This window comes from Micromys minutus (assembly GCF_963924665.1).
Source record: "Micromys minutus genome assembly, chromosome: 27".
NCBI lineage: Eukaryota > Metazoa > Chordata > Mammalia > Rodentia > Muridae > Micromys > Micromys minutus.
This window is the reverse complement of record NC_137962.1, coordinates 38059980-38087929: the sequence shown is the minus strand read 5'-3', so window position 1 is coordinate 38087929 and position 27950 is coordinate 38059980. Positions and strand designations below refer to the sequence as shown.

Sequence of the window (27950 nt, the reverse complement as noted above, 5' to 3'; positions counted from 1 at the left end):
TGCCCAGGTGGGCTGAACCGTAGCAAGGAGTTGTCCTCACAGAGGGCGCCATTGTAAGGACTGGCTGAGCCAAAGTAAGGTCCCACCACAGTAAGGAAGGTCATTCCTAGAGGGGTGACAACTGAGGCCAGGGCTGGGTGGAGTCTGATTTGAAGCACATAGCTCTGACCATTATACTACCTTGTGCAGACCTACTTCATCTCTGCATTCTGGAGGGGACTGGGCAGGGTTTGTTCAGGAAACTGGGCCTGTAGGACACTGGGTCTTGCTTGGCCTGTCTGCCTCAGTATCTCCTCTTCATTCTGGGCATATTGTTCATACTGGGTGTACTATACTAGCAGACTCCTTACCTTGGGTACCTGATAATAAGTCAGACGCTGTGAGCAGGGGAGCCAGCACCTGGGTAGGGAGATTTTGCTGTCCCTAGAAAGAAGATGGGAAGGAAGGTCAAAGGAAGAAAGGGGGCTCCCACTCTGCTCTGGGAAGGGCAGTATCAGAGATTCAGAGCTGAACCCATGCACAGCCATTTTGCGTCTCTTGGTGGAGGCTGCTCAGTGCTTTGCCACAAGCAAAGGTGAGGCAGGCCTGGAGAGGTCCCAGCACGTAGCCTGTCTTTCCCCAGATAGTTCCTAGTCCCTGGATGGAACTGTGAAGGACAGAAACGAAATGGTCAGCTGACTCCCATCTCAGCCTGGCCCTGACTCACACATCTCAGCTCGGCCGGGTCTTCTGTCATCAGTGTTAGTGAGCTGGAGCTCAATGCTCTCTGCTTCTGGAGCTTGTGTCCCCACCCCCAGGAGCGAGCCTTTGAGCAAGAGATGACAGGAGTCTCTGCTCCTCTCCTGCCTGGCAGTGTGATGTGGGCCAATGACATCAGTATCTCTTGGAACCTTGGTTTCCTTACCCGTGCTGCCCCCTACCCCAACCCCTTTTGGGGTTTGTCTTGAATCCTGATGCACAGGAGGGCCCGTGTCTTAGCCTCTGACCCTGTCCTCATGCCCCCTGCAGGTGATCACTTTGGAAGGCTGGGTGGAGATCATGTACTATGTGATGGACGCACATTCTTTCTACAACTTCATCTACTTCATCCTGCTCATCATAGTGAGTACCAGGGCAAGTTCAGAACCATGGACCCTGGCGCTAGGTGGGGGTGGGGTGGGGAGAAAGGAAGTGATGGGCAGTTTCCTAGGGAGCCCTCTGGGTTAGGGGAGCCTGGCAGGAGAGGAGGAGGATGCAATCCATTCCTGAGAAAGATATTTTTAAGTGCAGTCAAGCAGCCCCAGCCTGTGATTGAAGGGGCTTATCAGGGCTGTGTCTGGGAGCATCCATCACGTTTCCTCGGCCTTCGTTTCTCATCTCTAGCTTGTAACATCTACCCCGCTGGTCCTGCTTGTCTCTCTCTGCCTGAATCCCTAGGAATACATTCTTTCATGGCCTTAGCTGGGGGGGGGGTACAGTTCCAGAATGAAGCTTCTCAGGGGTTCCATCTGGTCCCCATTTTTTTTCTGGGGTAGACAAGATGTTCTAACTGGCTACCTGGGGCTTCTTCCTGGATTTGACATGGGGTAGGAGGTTAGCCTGGTGGAGCTCTGGGCCAGTCTTCGAACTCTGGATTTTCCGCAGCTCTGTGTGTGACCAGGTGATGGAGGCAGGGGTCTATCTGCCTCTTTAGGCCAACACTTCCTATCCGTGCTTTCCAGTTTCCATCTTGTCCTGCGTACTGGTGGCTTTCTACAGAGGTCCACAGAGGTCAGGCTTCTGGGAGAACTGCGTTCGCTCCCCAACATGAAGGCTGGGTTCTCTAGCTTCCTGGTGGTGGGTGAAGGCAAGCTCGCTTCCCATGAGTGACACCCTGACTGAGGAGTCAGGCCAGGCTGGCTGCTGGCCTGCATCACTCCTACTGTGGTACAGCGCCAGTGAGTTCCTGGGGAGCCTAGGGCCTTGGACTCAGGAGAAACCAGATGAGAAAGGGAAGGGTCCAGATTTCAGGGTTTTTGTTAAGTCAGTTTCAACAGTATATTCAGGAAAGATGGATTGAGTCCTTGTTGGCAGAGCAGGGATCTAGTCTGTGGGAAAGAAGAGCTGAGAGGCCACAACGACATACAGAAGCTTAGGTGTCACGATAGAAAGACACCTAAGGGGCTGGAGGAGGACAAGAGTGTGGGTGACTTCCCGGAGGAAGACGGAAGACTCAGTCCTCGCCCACAGGAAGCCATTTAGTAGGACTTAGGGCAGGTTCCTCAGATTCCATGAGATGATGGGTCAGACAGCGACAAGTTCCTAGGTGATGAGGAGGGCTGGCTGGGACACAGCCTGTAGCCTACATACCCCTGCTCAGTAAGTGGTCAGCAAATGTGCTCTGATGTTATTGGGGACATGTGGTTCCCAAGTGCCCTCGTCTCAAGACAGGAGACCATCAGCAGGCTGGTGGGGGGCTTCTGTCTTCACACACAGCTCTCTGGGCCCACTTTGCTCCACCCGCTCACTTTATAGATGGGAAACAGAGTTTCAGAGGGGATGAGGCCTGCTTGGGTCACCCAGGGCAAGCACTGTTGAACGAAGGCTAGGTAGGAGCCTTATGGGGTGAGCTTATAGAGGGCAGGGTCTCTGTGGTTTCTGTGTTTCTAACCAGCCCAGAGGAGAGCAGCTCTCTGGGAAATGCAATGGAAATGAGAACTGCTGGTCATCTTTGTGTCTAAGAAGCAGCCTATTTTCCAGAGTCCTGTGGGCCAGAAAGCCCTATACCCCTTTAGCTCTTCAGTTGTATGTAATGGGAATGGGGCAGCCATTTGTATGTACCTGTTAATGATATCCTGGGAGGCTGGAGGCTACCTCTTTCCTGCCAGGCAAGCAGAGATCTTTCAAGGTTAGTGAGTACCAAGGGAGATGACTGGTCCTGGAATAGTTAGACGGGAAACAGAGGGGGTACCTGGCTCCACCTCCCTGTCCAAGCACACAGCCCAAGTCCAGGCTGGTGAGTAGGACTCAGGACTTTTATGACTGGAGAGACTGGCTATCCTCTTGGCCTTAGCATCTCTGCCCTACACAGGTTGGCGGTGAGGCTGGGTCTTGGTCCTGATGGGGCTTGGGCTTTGATACAGTCTCAATCTGACCTGGGAAGTTACCTTGGCTGTGCCTTCCCCTGCGAGGACTCAGTGATCTTTTCCTGTCCCATCTGTGTATCTGTGTCTGTGTTTCTGTCCCTCTGGGCCCCTCCATCTTCTCTGTACCTCTGTCTGTCTATTCCTACCCCTCACTATGCATCTGTCTTGTGCTCCCTTTCCTGGTCTCTATGTCTCCCCTTCCCTTCTCATCTCTTTCTCCTTTCTCTTCTCTTCCCTTCTTCCCCTCCCTTCCCCCCTCCTTCCACACTTTGTTTATTTTTGACTCTGTACCCTGGCTGTCCTTTGTCTTTCTGTCTTTCTTTCTGCTCTGTCTTCTCCTCTGCATCTCTGATCTGTCCCCTCCCCTCCCCCATTTCTCCTGTCTCCCTCTGGCCTTCCTCCCTGTCTCCTGCTCTTGCTAATTCTTTCTCCATCTCTTTGTCCCCTTCTCCTGTGCCACCCCCCCCTTGCTGGTTCTACCCCTCTCTTACTTATCTGTCCCCACTGTCCCTGTTCCTGTCCTTTCCTCCTGTTGGTTACAGGTGGGCTCCTTCTTCATGATCAACCTGTGCCTCGTTGTCATAGCGACCCAGTTCTCCGAGACCAAGCAACGGGAGCATCGGCTGATGCTGGAGCAACGCCAGCGCTACCTGTCCTCCAGCACGGTGGCCAGTTACGCTGAGCCCGGCGACTGCTATGAGGAGATCTTCCAATATGTCTGTCACATCCTTCGCAAGGCCAAGCGCCGTGCCCTGGGCCTCTACCAGGCCCTGCAGAACCGGCGCCAGGCCATGGGCCCGGGGACACCAGCCCCTGCCAAGCCTGGGCCCCATGCCAAGGAGCCCAGCCATTGCAGTAAGTGGCCTTGACTCTGCAGTCTGTGTGCCAGGACCTGGGGTCTCATAATGACCATAGTGCAAGTGGGTCATGCCCACTGGAACAAGAAGTGTCCACAGCGGTCAGATGCGGGATCCCGAGGGTTCATTTCAGGCCATACTGTTTCCTTTATGGCCCATCCAGAACTCCTCTGCTCTGTCCCCATTCTAGCCCCATTCTCTGTCTAGCCTGTATGGCCTTGTCCCCTCCCCCCCAGGAGAAATTCTTCCAAGCTTTGCAGGCAAACCTGGGCACCATTCCCTCGAACCTTGAAAGTCAAGCGATTTGTTCACAGCCTTGCAAGACTAGCCTCCCTCTTTGGGGACCCCCACGTCATCTCTCACTCTGGATTCCGTGGCTGTTCCCTGCTTACCAGCACACCTGAGTAATGACATCAGCCCCACCCCCCGCCCCCAGCACAATGGACTGTGCATATATATCATGGCACATTGGGACCCTTGTCCCCATACTCTGCTCCTGCCTAATGTTTGATTGGCGCTAGGCTGTTCATGTAAGTTTGGTGTTTAGCTTAGAAAAAAATGCTCTCTGGGGTGTGCTTACAGAGCATGCGTAAAAACTCTAGTTCAAGTCCCAGCGTGGTGGTAATCCTGGAGCTTGGGACATTGAGCAGGAGGATTAGAAGTTCAAGGGCATCCTTAGCTATATAGTGAGTTTAAGACCAGAGTAGGCTTCATGAGACCCTGTTGCAAGGAGAGGGGGGAGGGGTTCTTTCAAGAACCAGCCCTGAGAAAGAGGCAGACTAGAAATTGTGTCTCCAGTTTTCAGATGGGAAGACTAAGACCCAAGGAGATGAGGGAGTCCCTTAAGTGGCCCAGTGTGTCAATGTGAGACTTGGTCATATGGAGGGTAAGAGGTGCCAGGCCTTGCAGAATGTCTGTCTGTAGTTGCAAACGCACACAACCCTAAGGGAAGAGCACCTAGAGCTACCAGGGAGCTCTGGCTTTAGTCTGCTTTCTTCTAGCTACTGCAGAGAGATTAGCAGGACCCGGGACTGTTCCTCAGAGTGGCTGTGTAGCATAGCATGTCTTGTTCCCCTGTGACCTTGACCACCCAGATGGCGCCTCCCATCTCCTCCTCCAGAGCAGGTCTCAAAGGATCCGTTAGTTTGTGCCTGTGGTTGACAGTTGCTGTCTGAGGCTCTGGCTAGTGGACTCCGAGCTCCAAGCTGTCTTATCCTGTCAGTCGGAGAGAGCGGCAAAGACCAGACAGTTGTCTGCTGTCCTTAGACACTAGCCATCTAGATGTGGTTCCAGGTGGCCTGTGGGCTTGGCCTAGCCGGGTGGAGGAGAGCTGGGGTCTGGGCAAGGCTAGCTCTCACCTTCCTAGGGATGTGAGTATAGGGAAGGCTTCCTGCTGTTGCCATCACCCTTGGCCTGGAAGGTTGTGAAGCAACCTTACATATTTTTAGTCCCCTGACTTCTTGACTTGTCCATCCCCTGTCCTTTCCTGTGGGAATGAGGATGCAGAAGGACTTTGATCCTCCAAGCCTGGAGTAGGATGACCCAGGTATCTGGTTGCTTTGCCCTATTCAGAGGCCGCTGTAGGAAAGTGCAGGCTTCCTCACTTTCCTTTCTCTTTAGTGTTTCTTTCTTCTTTTTTATTCAAGCAACATGTGTTCGTGTTACTGTAATATAGGGCACAAAGAAGGAGCCAGCCGGGCAGCGGTGCCACTGCCTTTAATCCCAGCCCGGGGAGGCAGAGGTAGGCAGATCTCTTAAGTTTGAGGCCAGCCTGAGCTACATAGTAAGTTCCAGGACAGCCAGGGATACACAGAGAAAAACTAAAAACCAAGGGAAACTGAAGAAGGAGAAGGAGAAATAGGAGAAGAGGACAAACCAGCTATAGAGAACCCTTCCTGAGCCCTCTTGGAAATGGTTTACACAAACCCAAGGCCAGCCCAGGGGTTGAAGGTTGCAGGCCTTATCCTCTGTCACACCTCCTGTCCCCTGTCCCCAACTTGCCTGACTCTCCTGTTATGGAGGGAAATCCTGGGAACTCCCAGAGTCTGCCTCGGCCTGATCTTCCTCCCTAGACACACTTGGGCAAAGCGAGGAATGCCAAAGCCACTACAGATAGCTTCCTCTGAGGGGTGTCCACCCTCCATCCAGACCTGCACCCCCTAGGTCCCCATACCTGTGCCTAGGAACGTTTGTTGAGTGACCGGTCCAAGGTCAAGGTCAAAGGTGACCAACAGTTAGTATGCACTGAAGTGTGATGGGCCAGCTCTGTGTTTATTAAGAACAGTCATCTCAAGGTGGGGTCAGCTTGTTCCATGCAGCATCCCTGGGGGAGGTGGAGACCTGGTTTGGATACTAATGCTGCCCTCCATTTGCTTTTCAGAGCTGTGCCCACGACACAGTCCCCTGGACCCCACTCCCCACACCCTGGTGCAGCCCATCTCTACTATCCTGACCTCTGACCCCAGCAGCTGCCCTCACTGCCAACATGAGGCAGGCAGGCGGCCCTCCGGCCTGGGCAGCACTGACTCAGGCCAGGAAGGCTCGGGCTCTGGTGGCTCTGCAGAGGCCGAAGCCAACGGGGATGGACCCCAGAGCAGTGAGGATGGGGTCTCCTCGGGCTTGGGGAAGGAGGAGGAACCGGAGGACGGGGCAGCCCGACTGTGTGGGGATGTGTGGCGAGAGACACGAGCTAAGCTGAGGGGCATCGTGGACAGCAAATACTTCAACAGGGGCATCATGATGGCTATTCTGGTGAACACAGTCAGCATGGGCATCGAGCACCATGAACAGGTGAGTGAGGGGACAGGGCCTGGGCCAAGTGGGGTTGGGGGAGGGTGGAAGGGTCTCCCTGATCCTGGCTAGAGTAGAGTCTAACCCTCCTGTATGGCTTCAGCACTTTGCCCATGGCCACACTCAAGGGGAAGATAGTCTGGGGTATCTCTGCAGGGTGAGTGGATTTTGACTGAGGCTTGGCAGTGTAGGGCTCAGAGGCTGAGACTCAGGGCCTACTGCTTTTCCTCTTAGGCTGTCTGGAAGTCTACCGTCTGTAGGCCACTCCCGAGGTAACAGCCTGTCAAATCCAGGCTCCCTACTCCCTGGCTCCTGTGTGCTAGCCTTTCTTGGAGGTGTGGCTTCCTTGGCCACCTGTCAGCTGACTATGCCCAGCCCACTGACCCAAGGTCCCAGAGCTAGCCAGCCGCCTGGCTTGAAGCCACTTCTAGTGGCAACATTAACGCCCTAGCAGGATTTGGATGTGGAACCCCTTTGATTTTGGCGTCATCACCATTCTGCAAAGCCATCTTCGGTGGTGCCCGGAGTGGGCCGCACTCTTCATGTCTCTGCTCTTTTAGCTCACCAAGCATAGGCTTCATTCAATTTAGTTAAATGTAGCCCCTGGGGCTGCCACCGACACCCAGTTGGTACTGCAGGCTTGCCAGCTATTCTGACTTAATTAAAAAGATCTTTGGGGAGGGCTGCCGGATGGGATCTCTGCAGGGGAGAAGCTGGTGAGAGGAGAGGCCTATACTTTGCCACAAGGCCCCAGGGACTGTCAGAATGCAGAAACCCGGCAGGGTTTTCACTCTTGGGGAAGGCAGCTGTGGGAAGAGCAGCTCTTGGGCATCTAGCTCTGGTGTCTGCACCCTGCTATACCAGAGTCAGGCACTGTCTCTGGCTTGTTAGTTGCTTGTTTGAAATGGGTTGTGGAGAAAGTATTTACACCATGGAAATTGGCAGATACTACAAATCAGGGCCCTTTTGTTTGTGGGGGTGGGGAGGTTGCTTGAGTCCCCACTGGTCTCTGTCTTCTTGAACCCCCTCCAAAGCAACACCACAACCAAGGGAACTCCTCCTTTGCTCCCCAGCTTGTCCCCCAGCCAGCCATGGTCCCCGTATGGGTCTGCTCAAGTTCTTCCCTAGCTCCTATCTCTCGTACCTGCCTCATTCCACTTGAGCGGGCTTGCTTTCCTTAAAAATTTGGTTTTAGCCAGACATGGTAGTGCATACATTTAATCCCAGCACTGGAGAAGCAGAGGCAGGTGGACCTCTGAGTTCGAGGCTAGCCTGGTCTACAGAGTGAGTTCCAGGATGGTCAGGGCTGCACAGAAAACTCTGCCTTGAAACAACAAAACAAACAAAAAGCATTTGTTTGATGACATCTTGACCCACTGAGCACACTTTCTACATCTGCCAGAGCATCTTTTGTTGGAACAGCAGAAGTCACATGATGCTCAAGTCCTACCTGGAGTCCCTACCTGGTTGGAAAAGGCTCCTGTCAGTTGGAGGGTCTACCCTGATCTCCTCATCTATAGCCTCAACATAGAGATATCTCCCCTTAGGACTATCTTAGGGCTTACTGGGAACCTACTAAGGCCCAGGCCTAGAGAGAGCAGAGTGTCCCTGAGTCCTCACAATATTTCCCAAGCTATAGTTAGTTTCTGCTTTCTGTTTCCGCACTTGGAAGACTACTGCTCAGAGGCCATGTTGTTTGTTTATGGCCTGAGTTCTAACCTTGGTTCTGCGGCTGACAGACAGGGTGACCCTGGGACAGTCACATGCTTACCTAGCTGGTTTCTCTATCTACTGATAAGCCAGACACCCCCTCCCACCCCCCAGAGAAGCAGGTACTTGGATTCTGGCATCTAGTAGGCATCTAAGACTCTATTACTAACAGGTCTTTTATTTGAGCCTTCTGCCACCAGCCTGGGTAAGTTTACCATCCACTGTCTGGAGCCTCAAAAATTAATTAAGGAAGAAGCTAGGAGGAGGAGGAGGCATTTTTAAACCATTCTTTTTAAAGCAGCACCGAGTGGCAGCCATTGTTCAGCTGAGCTCTGTGCAGGGCCCGTTGGTATTTTTGTTCCTCGCCCTGGTCTCTCAGACATCTCTCTGCGGGGAAACTGATCCGCCCCCAGGTTTATTTTGAGCATCCCCCACTGAGGTGGCACCCACAGTGAGAGGTGGCCCAGGGTTGCAGATGGCGTGCAAGAAGGAAGGGGAGAGTATCATAGCGTCCCTCCCCACTCCACCTCCACTAGGCCCTGCACCCCACCCAGGCCTGCAGAGGACTCTGTATCACTGCAAGGGGACAGGCGTTAATGTCCTGGCTTCTCACCCCTGCCTCCCTAATTACAGGGAGCTCAGTCCAGATGCTCATGGCCTTTTTAGCATGGCCACTGCTGCTCAAATAACGGAGAGTTGTCACCAGAAACAATTTGTTCAGCCTCCATAAGGCTGCGGATATTCCTTATCAGGCCTGGCCTAGGAGGAAGTGATGGTTGAAAGGAAGGATGTCAGCCAGTCAGGGACACATGTGTCTCATGAAGAAAGAGACAATGCCCCAGAAGAGCACTTGCCTAGCACATCCTAGCACATTCAGTTGCCATTACTGAAAAGAAGAAATCCCCAGGGGACTCTAGAAGATTTGAGACGTCCACACCCCTTGGGTGATCTCCCATTGAACTGTGTGACCATCAAAGGGGGTCAGGTCAGCTTGGCTTCTGGGCCTCACCTTCATAGAAGTCCTGGAGGGTAAGCAGGGTACGTGTCTCATCCCCACTGGGAAGATGGTCAGATGGGGAAACTGAGGAAGGTGCATAGGTTGCCCAGGTGACCTGGCACGCAGTTAACAGAGCTGGCTCTGGGGTGCAGAGGGTAGCCATGGATGATGACAACGGAGGTGGAAAATTTTATTTCCAGTTAGGAAAATAAATAAAGTAGTTTCGGCCTTAATGTCCCTGACTAGAGCTGGGGCTCCTCTCAAACTGGGCAGAAACACCCTGAAGCCTCACCTTGGCCTCATTGAAGACTGCTCAAGGTGGGGAGTGAAAGGAAGATTTTCAAGTAGTGGGCAGCAGAGGGGATCTCCTGAAGCTTAGGGCTGCTACCAGACCATTTTGGTTCCAGCTCCCAGGGGAATGTGTTCAAGGCTTCCCCAGTCATGGGTGACTCAAAGCTCATTGTGTAGCCCCTGGCACATAACTTAGGTTTACGGTAACTCTGGGAAGAGGATTAGAAGATGATGTAGTGCCTGACATTTTAACTCTGTGAGGGGCTCATGAGAGAGACAGAGAGGTACCAATATAGGTCATAGTCAGGGAGGACTTCCTGGAAGAGACAGCGTTGAGGATGGATCTTAAAGGATTACCATAAGCCATCAGTTAGACAAGGACAAGGGAGGGGCAGGGCCCAGAGCTTTCAGGAAGGATTCGTGCAGAGGGTGAGGTGAACAGGCCATGGGACAAGGAGGGCTGCTCATCCACTGAGGGCCTCAAGGACACTTCTCAGCACAGTAGGGGAGCCATAGAAGGTGGGTAAGAAGGGAAATGATGTCTGAGGAACAAACATTTTCTAAAATGTGCCCAGGTGATGGCACCTGGTTCAGAGTAGAGGGAAGAGACATAACTCCAGAGTGGACGCCATCTTGACCTTGTCATGAGCAAGGACTTCTGTCTGAGCCACGTGCGTCTGTTAAGTGTGGACAGTGTAGGCAAGATTAGAGCTCAAATGACTGGTACACAGAAAGTGCTTTGCATGCCTGCCCTGGGGAGGAACTTAGCTGCCATCTTTGTCACCACAGAGCTAGGCTGGGATTAAGGGGTTCCTGGACTGATTCAAAGACCTTTGCGTGTCTTTTCATTTATTCCTGTAGAGGTGGCCCGAGACTGAACAGCCTGGGGTCACTAAGCCCAGCACTGGGCTAGCATGAGCCCCCTGTGCCTTCTAGATGTGAGCTGGTATTTTCTAACCTGGATCACCTGTTCTTTCACAGGGTACATGTTGGGCATTCCTGTTAGACTTCTTACTGCCTGTCATCTGTCTGTCTGCTGTGATTTTTTTATGTTGTCTCTCCTTTCCTGAAGTCTCTCTGACGTGTGCCATGTGGCTTTGTCTTAGTCAACTCTTACTTTCCTTCCTAAAATAGGATTTCATGCAGCCTAGGCTGGCCTTGAACCCAGTATGTAGCCAACAATGACCTTGAATTTCTGATCCTTCTGCCTCCGACCTCTGGAGTGCTGAGATTACAGGTGCATGCTACCATATCAAGCACCTGTAATGGGGTGCCCATTAAATGCTCCATAATATTGGGGTGCTGGTAACTGCACTTAGAATCCCCCATGTACTCTACCCACTGAGCTACACATCCCAAGAGCACTATCTCTATGTCTGTAAGCAGGGCTTTTGCCTCTGCCTTTTGCTCACAATCATCTGTCCGTCGGTCCATCCTGGTCCCATCTCTGATCCTCTCTGCAGCTCTGTCTCATCCCTTCCACCGCCCCCGACCCCCTGGCCACGCCCCCTGTCCCTCCCTTGCCCCACCCCCTTCCTGGCCTCCCACTTGTCTTGTCTATATTCATCTGTCTGCCTCTCTCCAGCCTGCCTCTCTCCCGGAAAAAAAAAAATGCTCTTGGGAGTGATGGATGGTCCATTAGGGAAAGATTAACAGGTGTGCGCTGCCTGGAAAAACAGCTGTTGCGGGGGAGGAGGGAGGCGAGCTGCTGACCTTTTCGAATCGCGGTGGCTAGCGCCCAGTTGGAGGGAACACGAACACATTGTGTGCGGCTGAGAGCCAGTGGACGGCCAACTCGGACCCCGTCAGCCGCTACCCTTCTCATCTCGGATTATTTGACTCCGGTGGGCTGCGTGAGCTGCATCCAAGTGCCTCCTACTCATACCCTCCCAGGGTCCTGCTCCCTCTGCATTTTGAGAGTCAAATGTAATTACAGATGGAAATGGGGCCCTCTCCTTTTATCTGGGCTTGAGAGGAACTGGCGGCTTTATTGCATTTCCTAGGCACTAGATGGGAAGCTGGCGGCTGGCTAATTTTTTTTTTCTTTCTTTTTTCTTGTAAGCCATATGGGATCAAAGTTAAACGCCTGGGGTTCTCTGTGGATCCGCAGAAGGGTCGGGTGTGGAGTTAGGGTTCTAACAAGCGGGAGATGGCTTGCTTTTGTGGTACCTTCCTGTCACCCAGCTCTTACCCTGGCTGGGAGTCTGGCTCTGTCACCCTTCTCTGCTCCCCTGTGTTACCAGCTCTCTTCACTTGGCTCCCCAACACTGTCCCCCAAACCATACTCAGCTTAGTAAGTGTTTGGTGGGTACTGCGCTGCTTTGTTTTAGGGCAATTCGTGGGACTCTGCCTCTGAGAGGGGACAACTCTCTGGCAGGAACATATAGGCCCTGCACAGTGCCGGCTCTTGGAAGATCCGTGTGATACATTCAGGAATGAACAAATGAACGAGTGAGCCAGTTCAGGCAGGATTTCTATGTACTGCAGTGGAGTCTGCTACTCTTACTGGTTCGGTGCAAGTCAGTCTTGCTACACGGCCAGTTTCCTTACTTGTCAAATGGCCTATCAGCCTTCGAGGTTCAGGGAAGGAAAGATAAGTAGCCATTCCTTTTTGAGGATTCAGGCAGAAGCCATTGCTGTCCCCTTGAACATAAGCCAGACCCTTCAGTGTGGAAAAGCAGGGGGCAGAGGTTCCTTGCCTGGCTGGCCCAGAGGCTGGGAGTCCATAAGGCTATGCACTTTATACTTGTGGCTAATAAGAGGAAGCCTCAGAGGCAGGGGCTATGCCTGGAACTGTTCTCTTTATCTCCGCGACATGATCTGTTTCAAAGCAGGGTTCTAGAGGGTACCATTTGCAAGCTCTTGTCTGCCTCTTGAAATCCTGAGATAAATCCAGGGGTAAAGGGAGGCCTGTGGCTGAAAAACAGAAGGTCAGGGGGTCACCAGCTAGTGACACGATCTTCTTGGTGTTCTCTGAGAGCCACTGTGGAGATATCCTGTTCCGAGTACTGTTTCTGGCATGCAGCAGGCAGCCTGTCTTTGTCCTCCCTTTCCTGGCAGTGTGTGAAAGGCTGGCCCATCTGCAACACGGTTGGCATAGTGTCTCCCGGTGTACAGTGACAGCACCAAGCCTGGGCTGTCCACCCCCTAGTAGACACGACCCCTCCCCACAGGATCTAAAGGTAGCACAGTTGTGAAGTCTAAGGGACTTACCAGGGTCGCATGTTCTCTGTCCCCACATCCCACAGCCTGAGGAGCTGACAAACATCCTGGAGATCTGCAATGTGGTTTTCACCAGCATGTTTGCCTTGGAAATGATCCTAAAGCTGGCTGCCTTCGGGCTCTTTGATTACCTGCGAAACCCTTACAACATCTTCGACAGCATCATTGTCATCATCAGGTAACAGCACTGCCACCTTGATGCTGAAGAGCAGGAGTGAGGGCCTCAGCCCCAAGCAGCGGAGGAAGCCTCTGAGTGACAAAGGAAACCATTACCGGCAGGGCAGTTATTAAGATACCGAATGAACGGGTGATTTAGTAATAAATGTGTCTGCATGAATGTGCTCAGTAGAGGTAGCAGTGAGTATGAGGCCACCAGAGTTGCAAACGGGGGTTGGAAACACAGAAATAGCTATGCAACACGGAGATATCTATTTTGATTGCCCACGAAGTCATGGCTATGGCCGATTCTCTGGTTTGTTGTTTACATTCATAATCTAAAGATGCGGGCGACCTCAATCAGAGGTTAGTGACATTCAGACTTGCGGGTAGACACAGATTGTTTTGTCCTCTTCTTCCTTCTTTACACACACGCACACGTATGCACACGCACACACAAACGCGCACGCGTGCTGGCAGGCTGGAGGGTAACGTTGCAGGAGTCACTTCTACTGTGGGGGTCCTGAGGATTGAACTCAGATTATCAGCCTTGATGGCAAGCTTCTCTACCTGCTGAGTCATCTCACCAACCCCAGCCACAGGCTTCTTAGTGCCGGCTCCATGGGCTCATGGCTAAGAAACCCTGTTTTAGGGGCTGCTGTGAAGTAGCTCCCAACGCTCTTTGTTAGATGGATGGGTGGATGATGTAAGCTGTTTCTGTTCTCCTTACCCTCTCTGCTTCTTCCATCTTCCCGTTCCCTTGGCCTCCCACTGACCCTTCCCACCATCCCCACACTGGCTGCAGCATCTGGGAAATCGTGGGGCAGGCTGACGGCGGCCTGTCTGTGCTGCGCACCTTCCGGCTGCTGCGGGTGCTGAAGTTGGTGCGCTTCATGCCGGCGCTGCGGCGCCAGCTCGTGGTGCTCATGAAGACCATGGACAACGTGGCCACTTTTTGCATGCTGCTCATGCTGTTCATCTTCATCTTCAGGTGAGCCCCACCCCTCTGCTGGGGGCTACGGGCGTGAGCCTGGGACAGGACGATGGCTGGTGGAAGATCCAGGGACACTTGCCAAGACCTGGCTGTGAATCTCAGAACCCACATCCAACCTATGGCTCCAGGAAAGTCCTTCCTTCGAGCCTTGGCATTCCCTGCTATTAACACAGCCTTGAGATTTCCCTTTATCCTGGTACTGGGTGGTCTTGGGAGTAGCAGAAAGCTGAGTGTGATATGTCTTTTGAGCCACCTCCTTTTCCCCCTAGCATCCTTGGGATGCATATCTTCGGCTGCAAATTCAGCCTTCGCACGGACACTGGAGACACAGTCCCTGACAGGAAGAACTTTGATTCCTTACTGTGGGCCATTGTCACAGTATTCCAGGTGAGTGGCAGCTGAATGCTCATAGATTTTAGGGGGGAAACATCTAGATAGCAGATCTGGAAGGGGCTGAGGCTAATGGGAGGGCTGTGCTTGGGAGGGCTGGGCCTGGGCCTGGACCAGGGCTGAACTGTGTTCTTCTCAACAGATTCTCACTCAGGAGGACTGGAATGTTGTTCTGTACAATGGCATGGCCTCCACCACCCCCTGGGCCTCCCTCTATTTTGTTGCCCTCATGACCTTTGGCAACTATGTTCTCTTCAATCTCTTGGTGGCTATCCTGGTAGAGGGCTTCCAGGCTGAGGTAACTATAACCCTGGGGTAGTCACTGGGTAGGTGACAGGGAGCCTGGCAGGGGGTGGGAATAGTACAGCTCAAAACTTCAGCAGGTAATAGAACTGTCAATGGGGCATGAGCTTCCTGTTTCAGATAGCATGCAAATGGAGGATTCCCCCTTACTCTCCATCAGGAGCCTTCTCTAACTCAGATTATAAGCCTCCAAGATCTGGGTTTTCCAGAGCCTTGCTTCTTTCTCTGAACTGTTGGGTTTTGAGAAGTGGTAGAAATCAGGGAGACTGGGTTTTGTGGCCAAAGTCCTCATTAGCCTCTCACATCCCTGTTCTAATTCAGTTTTCCCTCCCGTAGAAGGAGGATGGAAAGGGCCAGAGAAAAATCCCAAGGGTGAGCTAGGAGAAGGCAGAGCTGACCTGTTCTAATGTGAACTCATCTCCCAGGGTGATGCTAATCGCTCCTACTCGGATGAGGACCAGAGCTCATCCAACTTGGAGGAGTTTGACAAGCTCCCAGAGGGCCTGGACAACAGTAGAGGTAAACACACCTGTGCTTTCCACTCAGGGTCAGGAACTCTCCGTAGATTCCCAGATGGCACAATGGCTTCTCCGTGAAGCCTAGGCCCAGGGACGCTACTTGACTGTTTTTTTTTTTTTTTTTTTTTTTATGAGAAGCTTGGTCTCAGAAACAAACAATCACGAACCTCCTGGGTTCCTGTAGACACCCACCTGCCTCCCTTTCTACATGGGGCTCTGGGTTACAGCCACAGTGTCTTTGGATGTAGCCTAGGTTCAGGTCATGTCTGATACCATTAGGTAGTCTTTTCCAAGCTGGTAGCCAGTGTCTATGGTAACCCAAGAGGACAAATAGTCCCTGCCTATGAGCAGGGGGTGAGGTGCTCCAGCATGGTGGTCTAGACTGGTCCCAGACAGAAGGGAAGGGTTCATGAGCAGGTAGACAACAGCCTAACAGGCAGGAAGGAAGATGGAACATGAAGTCGGCACCAACCTCCAGGATTTCCTGGTAGAGGACATCTCACCAGAAAAGGTCACCATCTATATACAACCACTTCTGATTGTTCATGGCTTCCTCTGTTTATCTGTCTGTCTGTCTCTCTGTCTGTCTGTTGTCTTCATCTCATACCTCCAGATCTCAAGCTCTGCCCGATACCCATGACACCCAATGGACACCTGGACCCTAGCCTCCCTCTGGGTGGGCACCTGGGTCCTGCTGGTGCCATGGGTACTGCCCCCCGCCTCTCACTGCAGCCAGACCCGGTACTGGTGGCCCTAGACTCCCGGAAAAGCAGTGTCATGTCACTGGGCAGGATAAGCTATGATCAGCGATCTTTGGTGAGTCCTGTGATGGATGCTTGCTGCTGGAGGTGGGGGTGTGGGGCACTGAAGGACTGTGGTACCAGGTACCCTGGTGAGGATACCATGCTCTCTAGTCTGAACTGGGTGGGGGTCTGTGTTAATGACAATCTTGGGTGCTATGGGCCAGACCTGAGTGGGGTGTGGTGGAGAGACATGGGTTTCATCTTGGCAGCAGTGTATATAGACTTTGGGGGTGGGGCCAACTAGAGCTTTAATTTGGCCTCTCCTAGCCCTGAGTTGTGTAAAAGCGATCAAATTATCACCTATTCCCGAGCCTCAGTTTCCTTACCTGTAAAGCTGACCCTTATTTGCTATGTCTTTCTTAAGAGAAGAAGGGGCTTTAGTCTGAAACAGACGTTAAAACAGGTGGGCTCCGTCTAACATGGTGTCCAGGATGCCTGGGTCTTGGTACCTGATTATGGTGTGGGTGGCTGCTGATCCAAGTCCGGGTCTTTCCGCAGTCCAGCTCCCGGAGTTCCTACTACGGGCCCTGGGGCCGCAGTGGGACCTGGGCCAGCCGCCGCTCTAGCTGGAACAGCCTGAAACACAAACCACCCTCAGCTGAGCATGAGTCCCTACTGTCGGGGGAGCGTGGTGGTAGCTGCTGCGTCAGGGCCTGTGAAGGCGCCCGGGAGGAGGCGCCACCTCGAGCCGCACCCCTGCATGCCCCGCACGCCCACCATGTGCACCATGGACCTCACCTGGCGCACCGTCACCGCCACCACCGCCGGACTCTGTCCCTTGATACCAGGGACTCTGTTGACCTAGCAGAACTGGTGCCTGTAGTGGGTGCCCACTCGAGGGCCGCTTGGAGGGCAGCGGGCCAGGCCCCTGGGCACGAGGATTGCAATGGCAGAATGCCCAACATAGCCAAGGATGTCTTCACTAAGATGGACGACCGCCGTGACCGTGGGGAGGACGAGGAGGAGATCGACTACGTGAGTAGGGACTGGTTGGGGCACCAGAGAAGCTGCACTAGTAAAAGCAGTCTATGGGGCTGAAAGAGGAGGATCCAAGGGGCTTGACTTTGGGTGGTCCAGGCATGGTGGGTGGAGCTAAGGGTGGAGCCAGAACTGTCCACACCTGACTTACTCTGTCACCAATCCTTCCTTGTTGGGGGTTGGGAGAGAGTTAGGCGTGCCCCCAGTTTGTTGGTTGGCCGACTGGGAAAAAATAGGCCGCTCTGCGCAGCAGCAACCCCAGGACCCAGTTCCTTGCCTTGCCAGACCCTGTGTTTCCGCGTCCGCAAGATGATTGATGTGTACAAGCCGGACTGGTGCGAAGTCCGCGAGGACTGGTCGGTCTACCTCTTCTCCCCTGAGAACAAGTGAGTAGTGACTGGGAGTGAGAGACAGGGGAGGAGGGTGATATGTCTGGGAGTTCTCTTTCAAGCTGGGCAGGACACCTCCCCACGACACACAGAGGAGGGTCTTCAAGGGAAAGGGCGGGTCTAGATATCCCTCTGGGGCGTTTCTGGATACCTCTTGTGTTTAAGCCATCCCTGTACTGGGAACAGGGCTGGATAGATTCACAGGCAGTCCGAAAGCTCAGATGGAGTCCTTTCCATCAGAAGGCTTCCAGGAGGACACCTTGGTGTTGGTGTTGAAGGCAGATGGTTGACCTCATTATCTAGGTGTATGGTTGGGGAAGAGGCTCCAGTTAGGCATCTTAGGCAGATGTTGAATGGCTAGGTGGGGTCCCTTCCTTTAAGCCATTCTGCTCCCAGAGTGTGTATCTTGGTCCTGTCTTCCTTCTGGTCCGAGTGGGAGGCAAACTGACCCTCCTGGGGGTTTCTTGACTTCCACTCAGGTTCCGGATCCTGTGTCAGACCATCATTGCTCACAAGCTTTTTGACTACGTGGTCTTAGCCTTCATCTTCCTCAACTGTATCACCATCGCTTTGGAGAGGCCCCAGATCGAAGCTGGGAGCACTGTGAGTGGCTGCAGCCCCGGGGCTGGGCAGAGAGCCAGATAATAACAATGGTGAGGGAGCCCAGGGAGAGCTCAGCCAAGTCAGACCCTTCGCAGAGGCTGGGGGGGGGGGGCGCTAATTCTGAGAAATGGTGGCCATAGTGGCGGCCCCTGACTGAAGCAGAGGCTGAGGCTGACAAGGCACATGAGCAGTTGTGGAAGACTTGGACTCATGGTTTCTCCCACTCTTTCAGGAGCGCATCTTCCTCACGGTGTCTAACTACATCTTCACAGCCATCTTTGTGGGCGAGATGACACTCAAGGTTATTCTGGGCTCCACCAGGATCTTTCCCACCCCACCTGGAGCCCCTGGCCTAGGCCTCACCTTTCCTGCTGTGGCCTGGCCCTTAGGAATAGTCCAGAGGTCCCAGAGGTCCCCTCCTGTTGGGACGATGGGATCCGTGGCTCCCTCTTTTCAGCAAGCTCAACTAGGGAGGTGCATTGGTATAGAAACGTTGCCCTGGGATGCTTCCCAGTGTGGGTTGCTCTGGGTTGAGGTCTCATGGTCATACTGCGCAGACTTCCCTGGGCCCAGACTCTGTTCTTTCCTGCCTGTTACCAACCCTCAGAAGAACCATCGTGAGCCATACCTCGTCCATTACCTCCTTACCTCCCTTTGTCCTGTCCCTGGGGGGAAATCTTCTGGCCCCATCCCCCTCCCTTGACCCTGACCCCACTCCCCAGGTGGTTTCTCTGGGCCTGTACTTCGGTGAGCAGGCATACTTGCGTAGCAGCTGGAATGTACTGGATGGTTTCCTGGTCTTTGTGTCCATCATCGATATCGTGGTGTCTGTGGCCTCTGCGGGGGGAGCCAAGATTCTGGGGGTCCTCCGGGTCTTGCGGCTCCTTCGTACCTTACGTCCTTTGAGGTATGGACCCTGCCCCAATGCACGGCATTGCTGCACTGAATTGGAAAATCTCCCAAGTGGTGGTTTTTTTTTTTTTTTTTCCACTCTGGCTTGACAATGAAAGCTCCCAAGAGCATTGTGCCAAGAATACCTTGCTCTGTGTGTGTGTGTGGGGGGGGCAGAGAGCCTAGGGCAAGGGCTAAAATTGCCTCCGCTCTATTCTCTATGCTTTCTGGGTAGCTAGCTCACTGACATCTCTGAGTGCCATCTCTTGGGTGTGGGGTGCACTCTGTGGGTATTGGTTCAGGGGTCAAGTGCTCTTCTGTGTATCGATCTAGGTAGAAATTGGTGCTTAGCCACTGTCCTAGCTAACCTGGCATCTTCATTTCCTGTGGGAACCTCCCCTACACCCCTCCCCACCTCCCCCAGGCCTGGTGACCGTGGGCTGACTTGAGGCCGTCTCTCTGTCGGCTGTGGCTCACAGTACCCTGGCCTTTCTTGCCTGCCTGCAGGGTCATCAGCCGGGCCCCTGGGCTGAAGCTGGTGGTGGAGACGCTCATCTCTTCCCTCAAGCCCATTGGGAACATTGTCCTCATCTGCTGTGCCTTCTTCATCATCTTCGGCATCCTGGGGGTGCAGGTGAGCACAGCGTACTCATGCCCACTGCAACCCCCTGAGTGCACTCACCTGGGGACCTGGGTGGCCTTGGTGGAGCCAAGTGAGAAACGCAGACCCAACATGGATTGATGGAGCAAGGGGTAGATCTTGTGGGTCAATTCCTGGAGCTCCCCTCCTCTGATTTTGCCCCCTTTACCCCAAGCACCACCTTTCCCCACCTTTCTCACAGCTTTTCAAAGGCAAGTTCTATCACTGTCTGGGAGTGGACACCCGAAACATCACCAACCGATCTGACTGTGTGGCTGCCAACTACCGCTGGGTGCATCACAAATACAACTTTGATAACCTGGGCCAGGTGAGCCCTTCTAGGGTCACAAGGGACACAAACCTGACTCCAGTCCTGCTCTGTCAGGATGGACATTTCCCATCATCCTGCAGAGTGGATATGGGTGGAGGGCTCTGCTCACAAGAGTAGTAGTAAGCTTGGGACCCTGGGTGCAGAGTCTGCCAGCACATGAAACTTAACAGGTACTTCACAAACACCGGTTCTGACTTCCCACCCAAGGGGCAGTAATGGGAGTTTTAGAGCCATCCACATTTGGGTGTACAGCTGAGCTTTTTTTTTTTTTGTTTTTTTTTTTTGTTTTTTTTTTTTTTTTTTTTTTTTGTTTTTTGAATAGAGGTGTTCTCTGTAAGTCTCAGTTTCTTCCTCTGTCAAATGGGAATATGACAGCTCAGCAGGCAAGCTGAGCCAGTGACTAGTCTGGGGGAAAGGGGCCTTGGTTCTTTCCTAACTCTTCACTCAGCATCTAGGTTTCTACTTTGCCTTTAATCCTGTCTCTTAGGCACCTGATGCATTTGGATAGTGTTCCATGGAAGATCTGCTTCCAAAGCAACTCCTTTCCCTATCCCCATAGAGGCCTCCAGGCAGCTAACCATTTGCAGAGAGGAAATTGCCTTTTTCCCCAAGGTACAGTCCAAGAAGAGGCAGGGTCCAGGCTGGTGGCCCCTCATTGGTGGCCAGTGGTGGATTTCCTGATGCTCACTTGTAGGTCCACATTCTCACACCTGAGTTAACAGCAGGGGCTGGGTGGAGACTCAGGGCTCCTGGGTCAGGGCAAGGGAGCTCATGGGCCTTCTTGCTGGGCATCTCTCAGACAGTTACTGCTCCAACTCAGGACTCTGCCTTCAGTTCTCCTTTTACCCCCATGATATCAGCTCCAGGGCTCACAACAGGCACACAGTAGGTCTTCAGAGAGGCCTCATCAGCTCTACTACTCAGGAAGACCTCTTTGTCCTGGTGTCTCAAGACGCAGAACAATGGCAGGCTGAGGAGCCCACATCTCTTACCCCTACCCTCTTCCCTTGTCTTCCAGGCTTTGATGTCCCTCTTTGTCTTGGCCTCCAAGGATGGCTGGGTTAACATCATGTATAATGGATTAGATGCTGTTGCTGTGGACCAGCAGGTGGGCATAACTGAGGCCACAGCAGATGAAGATGGTAGGGAGGGACCTGTAAGTCACCTCTGGTTCTTGGTCTCCTAGAACCAACCTGCTTCGATCTGGAGCTAAGGGGGAGCTGGGGAGGGTCAGGGGTGATGAGTACCCTTGTATGTGTTTCTCTACTCTTTGTTTGCCTATACCCCGTTCTTAGGAATGGACTCTACCCACGATTCAGAAGCTGACTGCCTCCTGGTCACTTTGGTTTCTGCTTTGTTTCGGGATGGATGATTAAATGGGAGTGTGAATGAGTGGCAGGTTGCGTGGACAGTAGATGGGTGGATAGAGTATGGATAGATGGATAAGTAGATGGGTGGGTGACTGGGTGGCAGGTTGAGTAGACAGAAGGCTGTGTAGATGGATAGATAGATGGATAAGTGGACAGGCGGGTGGGTGGCTGGGTGGATAGATAGGTATGAGTGTGGGTGGGGAAGGTAGGTAGGTAGGTTGAGAGGTAGATAGATAGATAGATAGATAGATAAAGAGGTAGATAGATAGAGAGGTAGATAGATAGATAGATAGATAGATAGATAGATAGATAGATAGATAGGTAGGTAGGTAGAGAGAGAGATAGAGAGGTGGAGAGGTAGATAGATAGATGATAGATAGATAGATAGATAGATAGATAGATAGATAGATAGTTAGAAAGGTAGGTGAATGGATGGATAGTTGGATGGATGGATGGATGGATAGACAGATAGATGGATGAGTGGGTGGGTCGTGGGTAGTAGATAGATGACAGGGTTTATGAGTGGAGAGATGTGTGGGTGGCTAGATAAATGGATGAGTGGGTGGACTTCTGGGTAGATATAAATAAGTTGGATAGATCGTGGGTGAATAGATGGTTGGTGGATGGGTGAGTGAATAGGTAGATGAATGGATAGATAGATGGATGGGTGGGTGAGTGAGTGGGTAGATGGATGGGTGGATGGGTGAGTGGGTAGATGCATGGGTGGGTGTTAGATGGGTTTGATGGATGGTGAATAGACGGATGCTTGCATGGGTGAATGAGGGGTAAGTCACCAAAAAGACAGCAGACCAATGTGTGTAGGAGACAACCACAGGATCAGGGAAGGAGAAGGCAGGGAAGTAAGGCTGACCTCCTTACTCATGCCAGGCCCAGGCTAGACAGTTCCCATTTGTTGTGTTGTTTCCACCTCAGACTTCGGAGGCAGGCTATCCTAACTCCCCATTACACAGAGGCTGGTGAAACCAAATGCCTGTGACCTTGCTGGGTAGACCAGCCTCCTCAGCCCTCATCCTGCCTCCCCTGCAGCCGGTGACGAACCACAACCCCTGGATGCTGCTGTACTTCATCTCTTTCCTGCTCATCGTCAGCTTCTTCGTGCTCAACATGTTCGTGGGCGTGGTCGTGGAGAACTTCCACAAGTGCCGGCAGCACCAGGAGGCTGAGGAGGCGAGGCGGCGCGAGGAGAAACGTCTACGGCGCCTGGAAAAGAAGCGCCGTAGTGAGCAAATGGTGGATGCTGGGTTGGGCAGGGTCTCTACCCACTGCTGTGCCTCCTGGGCGGTGCCCAGGGGAGGGTCCTGATCCAGGCCTGCTGGGCCTTTGGAACTGGAAGAGAGCAAAAGATTTAATCCATCCGTTGCCCATGGCCCAGCCCCTTTCCCCAGCATCTGCTTATCCAGGTGAACTGAGCCCATCAGTAATGATACCCTGGCCACCTGGGTAAAGCCCAGGTGCTTTGGTGTAGGCAGAGACAAAAGCCGTCTCTCCCGTGGGCACACATGAGTGGGAACTTTTAGAATACACCTGCCCCTCATGTCCTTCCTCATGCAAGTTGTTTGCAGTTTTGGGGTCAGCCATCCACCCCTGGATGGTCAGCATTAGGATTCCTGTCTCTGCCTTTGATCTAGAGTCCTTGTCATGAGCCTCTTTAGGGGTGTTTGAGAACAATGTGTGCCCGAACATCCTGCTTCCTATCACCGAAATCTCAGGGGTTTCTTCCCAGTGCTAGGGCACAGGAGAGGAACACTCTCATCCAGGACCTGGTATAGGTCAGCATGTTCCTCTCTCGCTTCCTCCCTACCCATGGTCTCTCTCTCTCCTTTGTGTTCCTTTGTTTGGTCCAATCCTGTATGGTCTGTGCCACTCTCCCATGCTCCCTACAGAGGCTCAAAGGCTGCCCTACTATGCCACCTACTGTCCCACAAGGCTGCTCATCCACTCCATGTGCACCAGCCACTACCTGGACATCTTCATCACCTTTATCATCTGCCTCAATGTGGTCACCATGTCCCTGGAGCACTACAACCAGCCTACAGTGAGTCTTGGGGGGGGGGTGATCACCGTCTAGTCTAAGGCCACACAGGGAGGACCAGCAGGATTCCCACCTCAGGTACAGGGCTGAGTAGAGGGCCAGCACCCATGATGTCCCTCTGTGATGGGCTTACGCCAGGCCCCTGTCGGGAAGAGGTGCAGAGCAGCTGGAAAGTTAGAAACTTGAAAGAAAAGAGTCAGTCTTTCTGGGAATGTGAGGGAGGTGGCGTTTGTGAGCAGCCTAGAGCGTGAGTGACAGTGGCTGTGTTGTGTTAATACGGATTCCGCAGGGCCTGCTGCACACTTTAATCCTCATTGTAATGTCAGTGTTGGGAGAGCATTGATCCAGTTTTCCAGATGAAGAGGTTGAGCCTCAGAGAACAGGCAGCAGAACCAGAATTGGAGCGTAGATTTGCCTTCAAAGTTTACAGGGGCCTCCACTGCCCACTGAGTATCCTGAGTCTAGGGGATGACTTTCTGGTGGCAGGTCCATGACAAGCATCCTTGGGGTAGATGCCAGATAGCATGCAGCAGAAGAGTGTGAGGGGCAGGTACTTTCTGAAAGACTGTGCGTGGCAGGAAGGGTGGCGCCAAGCCTCCAGGTGAGGAATTAGCATCTTATTTCAGTGGACAGAGAAGACAATTATGAAGTGAAAAGAAAGGGAACCATGGCAGGGGGAAAAGTAATTATAGAATTTCCCAATTAATGTGAAGAAGTGGGATTATTATAGTTTGCAATTACCAATTATTTGTCTGGTACCCAGCTCTGAATACCTCATTTAATTATCACAGCACCTTTCTAATAGGCAGGAGGGGTTGTCTTATAAAAATTTTAGTCAAAGAAACTTAGTCAAAAAGGTCAAGCACTTTCCCAGGTTGCAGACCAGATGAGGAGCAAGAATTAAGTACTATTCAAATCTATGAAATCTATGAATGTGGTTTAGGGATCCTTAACCACTACCTCATTCTGTCTCCAAAGAGGAGCAACTGGGTCAGGCTAGCACAAATAAGGACATAACAGTGTGAAATGATGATCACACATGAAGACATCAAGAATGAAAAGGAATATAAATAAATAAAAAGTAACAAAGCATTATACTAAATGTAAACGGGCTAATCTCTTCCCTTAAAAGGCAGAGTCTTCTGGTTGTAGGAAGGATCTGGAGCAGATAATAGTACTGGACCATGCTTCTCTTTGCCCTTGTAGTCCCTAGAGACAGCCCTCAAGTACTGCAATTACATGTTCACCACTGTCTTTGTGCTGGAGGCTGTGCTGAAGCTGGTGGCATTTGGCCTGAGGCGTTTCTTCAAGGACCGGTGAGTGACTGGGTCATACTAGGGCAGCAAGATTGGGAAGAAGTCTTGATCTCTGAAGCAGTCTGAAGAAGCCAGTAACATCTGGATATTGATAGTCAAGGTCTCCTAGCTGTTGACTAGATTTCTGGGCAGGAAGTGATTAAGTCTCAGTGAATGCATTCAGGTTGTCTTAGCTCATCTCCTGTGGGTCCTCTGTAACCTGAAGACAGAGCATGGTCTGCCTCATGCTAACTTTTTTTTTCAGAGGAAGCAACTGAGGCTTAGAGAGCTTGACAGACTGGCCAAATGCTACCCGAAGGGATCAGATAGCTTAGGATTTAGACTTAGAAGTCTGAGTCCATGCCTTCTCTCCTATAGGAGGCCAGAGATGTTTCTTCAGCTTGGGCAGCTCCCTTGTAGAAGGGAAAAAGGGGGCCTGACTTAGTGACACCAGAGAGGGTGGGTAGAAGGAAGGGTATTTGCACATTCCAGTGGGTCCCACAGGAGTGTGAAGTGCTGGGAGTCTGCCTTCCAGTCAGGCGTGCCTGAGCCTCTATGCCTCCCACCCGACCCCCTAATTCCTACCTCTGCCTCAACTGCCCTGCTGTACAGATGGAACCAGCTGGACCTGGCCATTGTGCTGCTGTCTGTCATGGGCATCACACTGGAGGAGATCGAGATCAATGCCGCCCTGCCCATCAACCCCACCATCATCCGTATCATGCGTGTTCTGCGTATTGCCCGGGGTAAGTAGGAGACAGGACAGGGCAGGGACAAACAGGACTTGGAAGGGGACTCCCGTTGCCTACAAGAGAGCATGTGAGGGGAAGGTGGGAGACATGGAACATGTGAGCAAGAGGGACTCTGTTGAGTAGGGCAGAGCAGGATTCTAAAGAAGACCACGTGTCAGCCTGTATGTGCAAAGCCTGCTGCATACCCAGCTGCCTACCCCCCATGTGTGTGTGAACCTCCCTCTGCCTCCTCATGGCAACATAATCTGTGTGGTCCAGCCTCAGGATGTTCTGGCTCCGTGTGCTACTTAGCCTACGGCTGATAATCTTCCCTTCCTCCCCAGAAGCCCTTCTCCCATCTCCAAGTCTTTCCTATTTCCTCAAAATCATTTTGCCACACCGATGGCCGGGTGCTTCTTGCTCCTCTGTCCTCCTTCTGCCTATGCCTTTGTGTTCTAAGGAGGAAGAGCCTCGAAGAAGCTCTGCGGGTGACACCAGAGTCCTTTTCAGCCTGAGGGGATGGGAGGGAATGTGGACCCTTGTGTCGCTATCTGTGCTTCCCCTCGCTCCACTGTACATGTTCTGTGGTCTTGGATGTCTCTGAACCCCACTCTGCAGCTGTAGCCATTGTCTTTTCACAAAATGCTTTTTAATGCATTTCATATAAATGGGTATTTTGTCTGCATGTGCCCTGCACACCCAAAGAGGGCATTAGACAGTTGTGAGCTGCCATGTGGGTGCTGGGAATTGAACTCAGGACCTCTGGGAGAACAGTCAGTGCTCTTAACTGCTGAGCCAGCTCTCCAGCCCAGCTGTATTCTGATCTAGTGCCCAAGGGGGAACTCTGATCACAGCCTGCTCTGTGTTCACTCTCTTTTCTGAGTTCACACTCATGCACGCACCCACTCACATGTACACGTACGTCCATCGCCTGGACTGACAGCTGGGGCTGAATGTCACCCACAGTGTTGAAGCTGTTGAAGATGGCTACAGGAATGCGGGCCCTGCTGGACACGGTGGTACAGGCTCTGCCCCAGGTAAGAACCATACCCTTCTGGAGCCCTGCCTTAAAATGTAGGGTTCATTGTGTGGGGCTGGACCCTGGGGGATGTAAGCTTCAATTTTTTTTTAGTCCCTGACCTGCCAAAACCTAGGACAGTCTCTTCCCTGGGAAGTTGTTTGAACCTCTCCTGCTTGCCTTTGGGAATTAAAATAAAAGGTCTCCAGTATTCCCTCTGTGTCCAGCCCTGTGAGTACTCTGGAGTTGTATACAGTTCTTTGGGGAGCACCCAGGCTGGTGAGCTTCTTGTAGAAAGAGGCCTGTGTAATGCTCCAGGGAGGGAGGAGGTACAGGTCACTCACTGGCATTTTAGGGAAGGTGACTTTTGAGCTAGATCTGGAAAAGTGTCCTGATGGTCAGTTGTCATGTGAGGGGTGGTGAGGTTTTCCAGGAGGAAAGTACAAGCCCAGTGTGAGAAGGAAGACACACTAGGTAGGATTGTGTCCCTGGTCAGTGGAAGGTGAGCTGGGGTCTGACTCACAGAGGTGGGCATTTTTCATCCTTCTAATACTTGGGAAGTGTTAATGCCTCCCACACCACCCAGCCATGTCTGAGTGTTGTGCTGAGCTGACCCTTGCACACACTCATTGTGATTCATATAGAGAACTTTATGCTTCATAGAAACCAAAGGCAAACACACAGCACACAGGGAAGAGGGAAGTTTAGTAGATTCTCCTGGGAACCTCCACTGAGGACACCAGTCAATTTTATTTTTGGGTTTGGTGTGAGCTTCCTAGTGTTGTAGTGTAAGGCCACCAGAGACCACCACACAGACACTTTAAGTGTGTCTTTAAGTCTTTATTGCTGGCCAGTGATTGTATGGGGAACTTGCCCAAATCATGCAGCCTGAGTCTTATGGCTCTTGCTTTTTTGTTTTTGTCTGTTTTATAATGCACAAAGCACATATCTTTTGACACATCACTTAGCAAGAACAGTTAGCAAAAAGTGGAACCCAGAAGCCAAAAAAAAAAAAAAAAAAAGCAAGATCAGAACATCTAGGGACATCCCTGGAACTAGGGATCAGGTCTCTGCTCCCATTTTGGCAAGTGTTGGGGCCCTCATGCTGGGTTTTAAGGTTAGAATGGTGCCCTTCATATGGCCTCACTGTGCTAAAGTCTGGGGGCCTGGGACATTCCTTCCTGTTTCTATAGGCATAGGTCAAATTGTAGAGTCATCTTGGGGCAGGGAGATACATTGTCCCCTCAACACTTTAACAGACTCTATTCTCTGTTTTACATAGTTAAGTAGGCAGCTGAACAAGAGGGTCTTATAGTCAAGGTTAGAAACAAAAGGATCAATGGCCCAGAAATGGCTACAAGTAGAGTAGTTAACCAGTGAGCCCAGGAGAGCAAGGATTGATTCCACCGGTTGGATTCTTGGCATTTCTTTTTTTTCTTTCTCAGTGTTATTTCTGAATATGGCCAAACATTCTCTAATTACCCCTGACTGGTTGGCGTAGAAGCAACAGGTTTCT

General features: G+C 52.2%; 1 protein-coding gene across 1 annotated transcript in view; it reads left to right on the top strand.

Annotated features, from left to right (window-relative positions):
- The window catches only part of CACNA1I (calcium voltage-gated channel subunit alpha1 I), a gene marked incomplete at both ends in the record, with an annotated part of 94927 nt that overhangs the window by 54181 nt on the left and 12796 nt on the right, over window positions 1-27950 (top strand). The window contains 22 exons of the mRNA XM_080938865.1: window positions 1009-1101; window positions 3647-3959; window positions 6342-6751; window positions 12998-13149; window positions 13933-14118; window positions 14391-14508; window positions 14654-14809; window positions 15240-15333; window positions 15946-16148; window positions 16634-17110; window positions 17399-17499; window positions 17982-18105; window positions 18338-18406; window positions 18828-19012; window positions 19504-19630; window positions 19839-19964; window positions 20986-21075; window positions 22385-22577; window positions 23242-23393; window positions 24597-24706; window positions 25298-25431; window positions 26383-26453. Of these exons, the coding sequence (XP_080794991.1) occupies window positions 1009-1101; window positions 3647-3959; window positions 6342-6751; window positions 12998-13149; window positions 13933-14118; window positions 14391-14508; window positions 14654-14809; window positions 15240-15333; window positions 15946-16148; window positions 16634-17110; window positions 17399-17499; window positions 17982-18105; window positions 18338-18406; window positions 18828-19012; window positions 19504-19630; window positions 19839-19964; window positions 20986-21075; window positions 22385-22577; window positions 23242-23393; window positions 24597-24706; window positions 25298-25431; window positions 26383-26453 (3684 nt within the window). The remainder of the gene's footprint in view (window positions 1-1008; window positions 1102-3646; window positions 3960-6341; window positions 6752-12997; window positions 13150-13932; window positions 14119-14390; window positions 14509-14653; window positions 14810-15239; window positions 15334-15945; window positions 16149-16633; window positions 17111-17398; window positions 17500-17981; window positions 18106-18337; window positions 18407-18827; window positions 19013-19503; window positions 19631-19838; window positions 19965-20985; window positions 21076-22384; window positions 22578-23241; window positions 23394-24596; window positions 24707-25297; window positions 25432-26382; window positions 26454-27950) is intronic.